Source organism: Nicotiana tabacum, chromosome 5 (assembly GCF_000715075.1).
Source record: "Nicotiana tabacum cultivar K326 chromosome 5, ASM71507v2, whole genome shotgun sequence".
Classification (NCBI taxonomy): Eukaryota; Viridiplantae; Streptophyta; class Magnoliopsida; order Solanales; family Solanaceae; genus Nicotiana; species Nicotiana tabacum.
Window position 1 is genome coordinate 123,138,996 of NC_134084.1, and position 13,119 is coordinate 123,152,114.

The 13,119-nt window shown below is 38.7% G+C and overlaps 1 protein-coding gene across 1 annotated transcript; it reads left to right on the top strand.

Moving 5' to 3' along the window:
* The first annotated feature begins 600 nt into the window (after positions 1-600).
* On the top strand, positions 601-1,834 carry LOC142180940 (uncharacterized). The gene is made up of 2 exons (XM_075253045.1): positions 601-1,587; positions 1,673-1,834. Exons 1-2 carry the CDS (start codon positions 601-603, stop codon positions 1,832-1,834), a joined length of 1,149 nt encoding a protein of 382 aa, XP_075109146.1.
* The last annotated feature ends 11,285 nt before the right edge of the window (positions 1,835-13,119 follow it).

The following is a 13,119-nucleotide window of genomic DNA, read 5'->3' on the forward strand; positions in this document are numbered from 1 at the left end:
ATTTCCTGTTTTTTTTCTTGTTTTGGTTTTGATAGTCATGTATTTATGATTAAATAGTTTCTTAGTGTTTAGTTTGATAAGTGCATTAGTTTTACTTTTACGATTGTGTTTTTAGATTTTTTGAACGAGTTTTTATGTTGTTGATGAAAATTCTATAAATTCTTCAGTGATTAGACGTCCAAATTTTAAAAAAATTGAGAGTTAAATAGATGATACTATTAAAGTGATGATACCTTAGATAGGAGCTGAAGTTTTTTTTATGTTTTGGAATTATTTTTGGATTTGAATTTGTGTTTGGTTTTTTGTAAAAACTACAACATAGGGCTGAATGTTTTGTGTTTTGTAACTGGTGAGCTGAAATTTTTGTGTTTTGTTACTGGTGAACTTCAGCTCTAGAGCTGAAGGTTTTGTTTTTGTAACTGTCGAACTTCAGCTCTAGAGCTGAAGTTTTTGTTTTTGTAACTGGCGAACTTCAGCTTTAGAGCTGAAATTTTGTTTTGTAACTGTCGAACTTCAGCCTTCTTAGAGGTTGAAGTTTTAACTGATCTTTTTGATAATGTCCTGATGTTATTTTTTGTATGTTTTACTTTTTTTGAACAGATGGCACCTAAAACACCTAAAGATCCTAATGCAGCTAAAGTACGCAAAGCAGCTAATACACCTAAAGCACCTAGACAACCTGTAATACCCCCAGGTCCTTATGTCCCTGCTCTTCCACCTACAAGACCAGGTCAAAGATATTTTGAGTTTCGAGATTGGTTTAACTCTAAGGGTTACTGGAAGGGGAACCACGATTTGAAGAAATTAATTGCAACTTTCTTGACTCCTACACAACGGGATAAGCATCATAATAGTACATTTCGATACATTATGGCTATGGAGAATTTCAAATGCAGCATGAAGTTGGTTCATTGTCTGTGTCTTTCTCGAATATTCATGAATGATCGAGACTCGATTAGTTTCAAGATTTTTGGCCATGATGTTTCCTTCACCCTTGAAGACTTTCACATTATGTGTGGTTTGCGGATCACAGCATATAATGTTAAAAAACCAATTAATCGAGAGAGCAATATTCTGAAGCGCTATTTTGGTAAGTCCAAGGGTGTGACTTTGAAGGATATTCGAGATTTTATGACTCAGAATGAAATTCCAAAGAATGTTGTGAATCACATACACGTATGCGAGAGCGATGATGATGCTGTGAAGCTTATGGAAATTCTTGTTGTAGAGTCTATTTTATTTGGGAAAAAGACTGAGTCATCTGTGATGGAGGAGTATGCATCTATTGTTGAAGATGATAAGGTTTATGCTGAATATCCTTGGGGTAATGTGGATTATGAGAAGCTCATTTACTCACTGAAACATGCATTGGACAAGCAGAACAAATTCCATGCAACTGAGTATAAACTTGGTGGATTTTCTTATCCGTTATGTGCTTGGTTCTATGAGCGCTTCCCAGATATTCGGGAGAAGTATATAAGAGAGGATGAGTACCTTGATACCCCTCAGGTTCCCAGGATGTTACGTTATGTATGTGTGGGAGAGCCTAAATTTCCCGAACTTTTTGAGATGTTCAATAGTCATAAAGTAAGTTACTTTTTTTTGTCTTTGTGTTAATATGTTGGCGTATTAGTTTTCTTCTTATCATAATATACTTTTTTGTATTAAACAGAAATATCGCAGCTTTAGGGTGTTGGATATAATTCCTACAGAAGAGGAATTGAATTCAATGCCTTTAATTGGCCAATTACCATGCAGTCGGATTCGTTCAAAGGTACTTAACGCGAGTCCTTCAACTGGTGAATCACCACGTACTCTGAGTCGATCAAAATAATTGAATCGAACTCTTGTTATTGGTGAATCACCACGTAATCGGAGTCGATCAAAAGAAGCGAATCAAACTCCTTTTATTGGCGAATCATCTCGTACCCATAGTCGTTCTTACCGTTTTACAAGTGACTTTGATGACAATGAATTACTCGACACAATATGTTCTATAAGTTTTGATCTGAAGTTTTTCGGTTTTGTGTTTTGTAAAAGTACAACATGTTTTTGAGCTGAAGTTTTGTTCTTGTGACGACCCAAAGGGGTCATCACCTGTTTTCTTACCCATTATGTGCTTTCGAGGCCTTGAAAACCTCATTTAGAGTCGCTTCAATTTGCGTGCGCAGTCCGGGCGTGTAGCCGGAAAGCTTAAATATGAAATTTTGTGAAAAATGCTAAGTTTTGATATTTAAAATGAATAAAATTTGACTTCGGTAAATATTTTGGGTAAACGGACCCGGAACCACGATTTGACGATCTCGGAGGGTCCGTAGGAAAATATGGGACTTGGGCGTATGCCCGGAATCGAATTCCGAGGTCCCAATCCCGAGAAATGAATTTTTGAGTAAAATTGTTTTTTTGAAATTGTTAAGGAAAATTTAAATGAAACCTGATTAGAAAGTAATGGTATCGGGCCCGTAATTTGGTTCCGGTGCCCGGTACAAGTCTTATATATGTTTTAAATCACTCCTGTAAAGTTTGGTTAAAAACGGACGTCGTTTGACGTGATCCGGACCCTAATTGGGAATTGATGTTTGAAAGGGAATCTAAGAAATTTCACTGATTTTGAGGCTTAATTCGATGTTCATGATATTATATTGGTGATTTGATTACACGAATATGTCCGTAGGGTGTTTTTGAGGTAGTGTGCATACTTGGGTTAGAGTTTCGAGGGCTCGGGTGAGTTCGGAATAGGTTCCGGGATGCTGTAGGCTTAAAAGATCAGATGTTGCAGGTTCAGGTAAATATTGCAGGCCTCTGAACCCTTTAGCGCGGCCCGCGAGGAATTGCGTGCGGGCGCGGAGGGGCCAGCGCGACCGCGGTCGCCTTTGCGCGGTCCGCGGTGGGTGCTGTAATTGAGGCTTGAGCGGTGTTCAAAGCTTAGAGGTAAGTGTTTGGTCTAACCTTAGCTTGAGGGATTAGGAGTGGAGTCATATTTGCTACTTGCTTCTTGTTGAGTACGAACGTATAGGCATGATGACGAGTATCTATACGTTGGTGTCAAGCATGACCGTGAGTCTTAAATTGAAAGTGGTTGTGTCCTTAAACGACATTTCAGATGCTTTAATTAATGATCTTTTATATTGCGCAAAGAATTGTTCTATCCTCGTAGATCTTATTTATGTTTGAGCATTGTCATTATTTGGGCTGAGTACAAGCTAAGTTAAGATTGGTTATAGCTGATTCTCCCTTGCCGAGATGATTGTTTCGATATCTTTGTTCCCTTGCCGGGAAACTATTATATTGTTTTTGTTCCCTCGCCAGGAGGTTATTATATCGCTTATGTTCCCTTGCCGAGATTTCTTGTAATTGTGTGATGAAATGGGAGCGGGTGGTACGCCTTCCACAAGATATTATGAAATTGAAGAGGGTGGTATGCCTACCACAATATATTATGAAATGGGAGCGGGTGGTACGCCTACCACAAGATATTATGAAATGGGAGCGGGTGGTACGCCTAGCACAAGATATTATGAAATGGGAGCGGGTGGTACGCCTACCACAAGATATTATGAAATGGAAGCGGGTGGTACGCCTACCATAAGATATAATGAAATGGTAGCGGGTGGTACGCCTACCACGAGATATAATGAAATGGGAGCGGGTGGTACGCCTACCACGAGATATGAGAAATGGGATCGGGTTGCACGCCTGCAACAAGATGAAACTGAAAGTGAAAGTTGCCTTTATTTTCTTCATTTGTGATAGAAGTTATATTGCTATCCTCCTTATTATTCCCTGTTATTTTCTTTTAACTGCTATCCCCGAAGCATGTTTTTCCCTTCCCCAGCTTTAACTGCTTATTACTTGTTTACTTTTCCGCCATATATTGTATGACTGCACAGGTTTATCTGGAGTCTAGTCCTAGCCTCGTCACTACATCGCCGGGGTTAGGCTAGACACTTACCAGCACATGGGGTCGGTTGTGCTGATACTACACTCTATGCTCTTTTGCACATATCTAAGTCTTGGACAGTAGCAGTAGCGTGGGAGCCAGCCTTCAGTCCAGTGAAACACCGAGGTAGCCTTGTAGACGTCCGCAGGACCGACATTTCCTCTATCTTTTATTTCAGTCTGTTATCTCATATATTCGAGACAAACAGTTTATATTTTCTTTCAAACGGTTGTATTTAGCACTCTTAGAAGTTCGTGAGTAATGTGACATCAGTTCTTGGGTAGAGGCACATGTTGATTCTCGCATTATTGTTTAGTCTTCTTTAATCTAAGACTTCAACATAATTATTTAATTCCGTTGCTTTCATGTTATCACTGATAATTTTTAAAAGAAGTAATTGTTAATGAAGTAAGCAGTTAAGGATTAGCTTGCCTAGCTCACATTAGTAGGCGCCATCACGACTCCCGAGGACGGGAAATCCGGGTCGTGACAAGTTGGTATCAGAGATCTAGGTTACATAGGTCTCACAACTCACGGACAAGCTCAGTAGAGTCTGAGGGATCGGTACGGAGACGTCTGTATTTATCCCCCAAAGGCTACAGAGATAGGAAAATCTCATATTTGTTCTTTCTTGTCGTGCGGATTTGTTCCTCAAATGCTAATTGAACTTCTACTATGTTCCTCGCAGAGGCCGAGAACATGCGCTTCCTTATCTACCGCTCAACAGCCCGAGCCCCCTGCAGCAACTCCCACTAGGGGCAGAAGGCGAGGCCGAGGCCGTGCTAAAGGCCGAGGTAGGGGCAGAGCTTAGCCCCGAGCAGCAGCACCAGTGGCGGAGCCTCAGGTTAATTTCGAGGAGGAGGTTCCGGCCCCAGCAGTTCCAGTGGGCCCAGCTCAGGTCCCATAGGGGTTCATTGCCACCCCAGTTCTTCAGGACGCTCTAGTCCGATTGGTGGGCCTCATGGAGAGTGTCACCCGAGCGGGTTTGCTTCAGTAGCACCAGCCACTTCTCAGGCTGGAGGAGGGGCTCAGACTCCCGCTAAGCGCACTCCAGAGCAGGTAGCTCCCCAGGTTCAGGTTCCAGTGGTTCAACCAGCTGTGGCAGTTCATCCAGGTGTAGTGGCTCAGACCGTCGATGGAGTGGCCATGTCCGCCGATGCTTTGTGGAGGCTGGATAGGTTCACCAAGCTCTTCAGTTCTACATTCAGCGGTGCATCTACTGAGGCTCCCCAGGATTATCTGGATAGTTGTCACGAGGTTCTTCGGAACATGGAGATCGTTGAGACCAATGGAGTTGATTTTGCTACCTTTCGACTGTCTGAATCCGCCAAGACTTGGTGGAGGGATTATTGCTTAGCTAGACCAGCCGGTTCGCCATCTTTGACTTGGGATCAGTTCACAGTGTAGTTTCTGGAGAAGTTTCTCCTCGTGACTCAGAGAGAGGCCTTCTGGAGGCAGTTTGAGCGCCTCCAGCAGAGTTCCATGACGGTCACCCAGTATGAGACCAGGTTCATTGATCTAGCTCGCCATGCTCTTGTCATACTTCCCACCGAGAGAGAGAGGGTGAGGAGGTTTATTGATGGTCTTATTCAGCCGATTCGTCTTCAGATGGCCAAGGAGGCCAGGAGTGAGATCACATTTCAGGAGGCGGCCAATGTGTTCTTCCGAGTTGAGATGGTTCTGTCGCAAGGAGGTGGTCATGGGTCGGATAAGAGGCCCCATCATTCGGGCAGATTCAGTGGTACCTCGTCTGGAGGTAGAGATTCATATGGTAGAGGCCATCCTCCTAGGCCCTTTCAGTCAGCTCTTCAGGTCTCCCATGGTACTTCAGGTAGTCGTGGTTCTCAGATGCACTATTCTGATCAGCAGCCTTACAGTGCACCATCGGCACCTATCAGTGCACTGTCACTTTAGAGTTTCCATGGTCGTCATCCCCAGCAGCCAAGAGCTTGTTTTACTTGTGGCGACACGAGGCCATTGCTAGGTATTGCCCTCGAGCTTTGAGCAGTTCTCCGCATCAGGGTTCTCGTGCTATGGTACAGGCACCAGATGTCCCACAACCTGCCTAGCCAGCTAGAGGCGGGGGTAGAGGTGGTAGAGGTGGAGGTAGAGGTCCTAGAGGCGGAGCTCAAGCCACCAGAGGTAGGGCTGTGCACGGATCGGATCAGATCGAATTTAGCATATTTCGGATTGAAATTTCGGATTTCGGATTCCACAAATTGCAATCTGAATCCGATCTGAATTATATCGGATTGGATCGAATTTTTAAAGTTTGGATTAGTTTGGTGATCGGATTTTCGGATCGAATTGTACGTATTATTAAGTACCTTTTCTTTTATTCTTTTTTGCATCCATATACACATTCCAGTTCATTTATATCGGATGAGGTAAGAAAATGACTATAAATTACAGTACCTCAAGATTTTACTTTTGACTTCATTCCAGTTAATAAATATGTTACTAATAGTATAACATTGTCGCGAAAGCAATCTGAGAATCCAATCACTGCCAGATCATTCGGGGTGATAACAAAAATTCTCCAACAAGAAAAAGAAAGAAATGGCATGTACATGACTGGATTATAAGATTAGATTAACTTATAAAATGCAAATCCAAAGACTATAGTGAGAAAGACAAACAAAGCATGTAATTTTTGAGAAAATTCAGTTGCATGTGGTAAGCACCAGTTCATCATAGGTGAATTTCAAAGAAATTCACAGGCGTCCATAAACAAAACACAATCTTCGTTCTTCATAACAAAACAAAATTAACTAAAATCCCAAATAGATGTCTAATCACTAATGAACTGAAATCCTCAACCAGAATTCCTTAATAGATTACACAAAAGAGTTCCAAGTTCCAACTTCTATGGCCATCACACTTAGTCCTGATTCCTGGCACGCTTTCAAGTTCTGCAACACTGCACTTGTCAAAAATGAGAGAATCAGTAAATGTGTATCATGTTAAGCTGGGCAGCCTATATGCAGCAGCCTATATGCAGCAGCCTATATGCAGCCTATACAAGTTGTTTTCAATGTTCATCAGAACATAGCCTAATGCAGCTGCTTGACTGCTTGGTGGCAGAACAAAACAATACAATAGAGAAGGCTTAATGCAGCAGCTTGGTTCAATTTATTAGAAGGCTTAAGCCTATAATAAAAGTAGGAACTGAAGTCCACAATTGTATCATACTCATTAAAACATTTAAAAGTCACGGTGAAGATTTAACAGTAGGAATTGTTACTAATCAAACATCTTAAGGAGATTACATGGAATAGATTTAATAGCAAGTCTATGCTTTCCATAACAAACCAACCAACCCCAATAATCCCCAAAAAAATTTTTTAACATGCCACGAACTCATACCTTTTATATGTCGACGATGCAAGGCTCTCTTCCGGTATTAATCAAGTCTGTAGAATAAGATAGTAATAGAATAAATTAGTTTAAAAATAATCTAAATAAACATAACATAAGTATACATTAAACACAAGTAAAGTAATAGAAGAAATAAGATAGTCTTACCCGCTTCAAGTTGTTCAAGATTATCTAAATCTTCTTCAATTTTAACCGGAGTTGTTGATCCATTCCAAGCCAATCTTGGACACACACAAGAGCTTGAACCAATCTAGGAGTCAATGAACTCCTAAATGGATCAAGTATGCGTCCACCTGTACTAAAGGCTGATTCTGAGGCAACACTAGAAATAGGAATAGCTAGCACATCACGTGTCATCTCAACAAGAGTGGGAAATCTGGGTGAATTCAACTTCCACCACCCTAGAATGTTAAAAATTTCAAAGTCTTCCTCAACATCTTCACTCAAATATTTATCTAACTCTGTTTTAGAATCAATTCCTTCACCCTTCTTGTGCTTCTTTAAATCTAACATGAATTTTGAAAGCGATGATGAAGAAGTAGATGAAGTTGGAGAAACTGGACATGAACTAGGGGAAAATGGAGAAGAACCGGAATATGGAGAAGATGGAGATGAATCATTCTTCTTTGCATACACATTGAACAAAGATTCCATGTATGTCTTCACCTCAATTTGTATTTTCACACCTATTGTTTCTCCAAACATAGCAGCAAGAGCAAACAAAAGAGATTGAAACTTGTGGTGTGGATCGAACACACATGAAATAAAAATCATTTTGTTCATGTTTTGTGGATCCCCCCAATACTTATCAAACATCTCTTTCATATTCATTGCAATTTCTCTCAAGGTAGCATCTTCACTTTGCATCAACTCTTTCAAAGAAGAACCAACATCACATATCTCAAGAAAGTGCACATTAGACGTAATATAAAGTGTACCTGATAGATTCAAGGTGAGTTCATAAAATATTTCAAGAAACTTCACAATACGTCTTACACTATCCCAATCAGTACTTAAAAGTGGACCTGCAGGCTGTCCATCCTCACAAATACAGTTAGAAATACATGACATCAAACCATAATCAATATCACAATATTTTGTAAAGGCTTCCTCATAAACTGTAGCAACCTTCAACATCAAATATGTGGAGTTCCACCTAGTAGGAACATCCAAGCACAAAGAATTTTTAGAAGTTATCCTATCGAGATCACAACATTCTTTAAACTTCTTCCATCTTGCGAGAGATTGTCTAATGTACCTAACAGCTTGTCTTATTCGTTCCACAGATACACTCCCTTCTCTCAACCCATCTTGAACAACTAGATTGATGATGTGAGCCATACATCTAACATGAACATGCTTACCTTCCATCAAGTTAGTGTTCCATCTAGTTAATTGTTTGGATAATTCTTTAACCATGACATCGTTAGAACTTGCATTATCAATTGTCACAGTAAATACTTTATCCACTCCCCATTCAAGTAAATATTTAGCAACACCACTAGCTAAATCTTGACCTTTGTGACTAGTAATTGGACAAAAAATTTCAATATCTTTTTATGCAAATTCCAATTCTTATCAATGTAATGTGTTGTAACACACATATAGTTAATTCTTTGAATTGATGTCCATGTATCAGTCGTAATACAAATTCTCTGTTTTGATTCTTTAAAAATTAACTTCAAAGCAAGTCTCTCATCATGGTAAATCTCAAGACAATCCCTAGTCATCGTAGTACAAGATGGAATATGAAATAAAGGTTGAAGAGTGCTCACAAAGTCTCTAAATCCATCCTTTTCAACAGAAATGAATGGTTGTTCATCTATAATTATCATATGAGCTAAAGCCCTCCTACATGCCTCTTGATCAAATTTCCAAGGGATAAGTGAGACATCACCTGTTTGACCTTTCGGTTGAAAAGATAATTTTGTCTAGCTTGTCTCCGGCTTGTGGGGATTGTTCGGACACTTGAGAAGATGTGATAGCAAATTGCTTGTACCACTATTTTTGGTGTTAGCTACATATTCTTCTGGACAGTACTTGCATTTTGCCTTTTTAACACCCTCTTCATCAGTGAACTTACTGAAGTGTCGCCAAGCCACTGATCTTTCTTTCATGGTTTTTCTTTTCTTCGACCCAGATTTAGATTCAATGTTGGTTGTGGAATCATTTGAAGCACCACTTTCACCACATTTTACAAGAGCTTGAACTTTATTCACCATCTCTACCTCATCTTCCATCTACGAAACAAAACAAAAAATTAAAAGTAAAATCAGATTCAAAATAGTAGTATAGCTACAGGAGCATACCGAGATGTCTTTTTTTAAACTTCTGCAGAAGATTTATATATTAAGAACGCAGAAATTTGAGCTTTAAATCTGGCGTTAGCTAGAATCGCTAAGTTCTGCTTGACCAATCAAAGCCAATTCTATCTTTCTAGTTAGTTTATATTTCTTTGTTTAATTAATATTATTTGATATATATATATATATATATATATATATATATATATATATATATATATATATATATATATATATATATATATATATTGATTTTGCAGCATATACCAAGACTTCAAGCTGAGAATCTTGAGCATAACAAGACGTCATGTCAACTAGCCTTGGCCTGGGTACATCACGAAGGAAATGATGTGTGCCCCATTATAGTATGGTATATTTCTGTTTAAGAAAGTCAAGAGTGAAACCCCCAATTTATTTCATCAATTTTATCCAAGAAATAAAAGAGAACAAACACTTCATTTAAGCTCTAAGAAAGGGGGAGAAAGAGAGACAGAGAGAGAACGAGAGAGAAGGAGTGAGTCGTAGTGTCTTACCAATGCGGTCGCCGGTCGCCGGAACACAGAGAAGAGACAGAGGAAGCGACGAGCAGGAGCAACTTGTGGCGTGACTCTGTCTCTATGAGAGTAAAAGTCTGAGTCTCTGAGATATGGCTGTGAGAAAAGAATGAGAATGAAATAAGACCTAACCCTAAAATAAAATTAGTATTTATACTTCCCCTAATAAATTCGGATTTCAGATCGGATCGGGTTCAAACAATACAAATCCGAATCAAATCCGAAAATCCGAAATTTTAATAAAGCAAATCTGAATCCGATCCAAATATCCGAAATCCAAAATCCGAAATTAAGCAGATTGGTTTGGATTTTGGATATCCGATCCAAATACATAGCCCTAGCCAGAGGTGGAGGCCAACCAGCAGCAGGCCGTCCTGGAGAGGCAGTTCAAGGTGGTGGGGCCCAACCCCGATGTTATGCACTTCCAGCCAGGCCCGAGGCTAAGGCTTCAGATGCAGTTATTACATGTACTGTTCTGGTTTGTGATAGAGATGTTTCAGTGCTATTTGATCTAGGGTCTACGTATTCATATGTGTTATCTTACTTTGCACCGTACCTGGTCATGCCTAGTGATTCATTGAGTATTCACTGAGAAAGGTTCAGATGATCTAGTTGTTGGCACTGAAAAATATGCACCGAGTTGTCCTTTGGAAAGTGATATTGGAAAAGGCAATTTGTTTGGTGATGGAGATCAAGCACTTGTTTGTACTTTAGAACTGAAAGCGAGTGATGTGTCTAGCACTATTAGGAAAGACGATCGGTATGCAGGATTACTAGTTATTTGCAAAGAACTTCTAGGTGGTGATACACAGGAAATTATTACTATAGGTATAAAGTGTGAAGTTTATAATATTTCAATGATACCTTAGATTAGAGCTGAAGTTTTGTTTCATGTGTTTGTGTTTTTTGTAAAAACTACAGCATGTTTTTTTGCTGAATGTTTTGTTTTGTAACTGGTGAACTTCAGCTCTAGAGCTGAAGTTTTTATTTTTGTAATTGTCGAATTTTTTTTTGTAACTGTCGAAGTTTTTGTTTGTGACTGTCTAACTTCAGCCTTCTTAGAGTTGAAGTTTAACTGTTTTTTTATAATATCCTGTAGTGAAATTTTCACTACAGGTATAAATTTTTTCTATGTTATATATATAGAAAAACTAGTTGATCTATTCACCCTCTTTATGAATATGCAGTGGAAGTTGAAACTAGTTGTGCTTCAATTGACACAACTCAAAAACTCTCTGATGATGCTGAATTGAATGAAGGTAGAGTTGAGAAAAACCTTCTAGAGAATACTCCAATGCTCCTAGACGTTGGTTCACAAATGAATGAAGCTGTAAATGTTGATATTGACAAAGGCATGCAGCCTAGGGAAACCACAGCGGAAGACAAACGTCAAGGTATTCTATAGATCATGAATTTATAATATTTGATTGAAGTATATTTTTTATAGTTTGAAATTTTACATACTTTATTTTCTTTTTTATGTTTTTGAATAATTTTTCAGAAAGACTCGAGGCAGCTCAAAAAGAATTTGGTGAGCTTATGCAGCTATATGAAAAAGGAGAAATACATATATTCACACATGTTGCCTCACATACAGGTGTGAAGTGTGTTGGTATTATTTTATAAAATTTAGTTAGTATTATTTAGTTTTTTTTTTTGCATGAAGATACAGGATCTGTTGGAATGCAAACACCATCTGTGTCGCAACACTTAGACCATGTAGTTATTTTCTGCAATTCAATTACAAGTTTTTTTTTGCCTGATGTGTGTTTTCTATCAGTTTTATTTATGTTTATATTTTCCTTGCTTTTGCAGATCTCATCTGATGCATCGGAACTTCTTCCAAAACCTAAGAGAAGGAAGATTTCCAGTTCTCCTATGTGTGACACCAATGATATCCCCAACTTCAATTTATGTTCATTTTCACTTGGTAGTACACAAGGGGCTGATTTAGAAGGTAATTCTGCTATTGTTGTTGTTCGTGAAGAGACACAAGAACGTCGTGAACAACAGGGAGTTGGTCAAGCATCTGCCATGATGGCTGTAGTTTTTCCCCCTGCTGCTGAACAACAACAGTAAGTTATGATGGAACAGCAGGAAGAGCAAGCAAAAGGAAAACTAGATAAAAAAGGGAAAAAGATTCGTATGGAGAGTATTTGGTTGAGATCTCCTTATGTAGTTTATAAAAAAAAAAAGCAAAGGGGGCAAGATTGAAAAGTAGGAAAGAATACAAGAAGATGTCCCTTCCATTATGTTAATCAAGATAGTGGATTGATCGAAAGATTTACAGAGTGGTTGGAGATGGATGCCAGTGAATATGATTCGAATCGATTCAGATTAGCTGGATTTGATATTGCAAAATTATTCTTTACTGAGCCTATGGATCCTGACTCTAATCTTGCGGATGAAGTAAGTTATTAAGTTTGTTTTTTGAATTGGTTTTCAACTGTATTTTCCAAAACTTCAGCTTATTTTTTATAGTAAAGTTTTTACACTGTAGTTTGGAAAACTTCAGCTTTATTCATAGTAAAGTGCTGAAGTTTTTTAGCTTATTTGCTAAAACTTCAGCCTAACACTTCAAACTGAATATGCTTAAGTTTTTGTCATGCTGTTTGTAGTTTTGTAATGCATTTTTTCTAAACTTCATAGTGGTATTTTCACATGTTATCATTTGTTGTTGTTCATTTGCAGCATATTGATGTGGGCATATATTACTTGCGCAAAAAATATTGCTATCACCTTCCACGTTATCCAAAATCAAGATGTGCAGTAACAGATTTACTTTTCGATCAGTATATGACTAAGGCTGGATGGTATTCATCCTTTAGAAGAAAAGATGAAGATAATTAACAAAAGGAAGCAAAAGAGAATGCAGGATCAAAAAAAGAGCAAATCAAAGAGAAAGAGGATATCCAAACAACAGGCTGAAGAAGAAGAAGCGGTT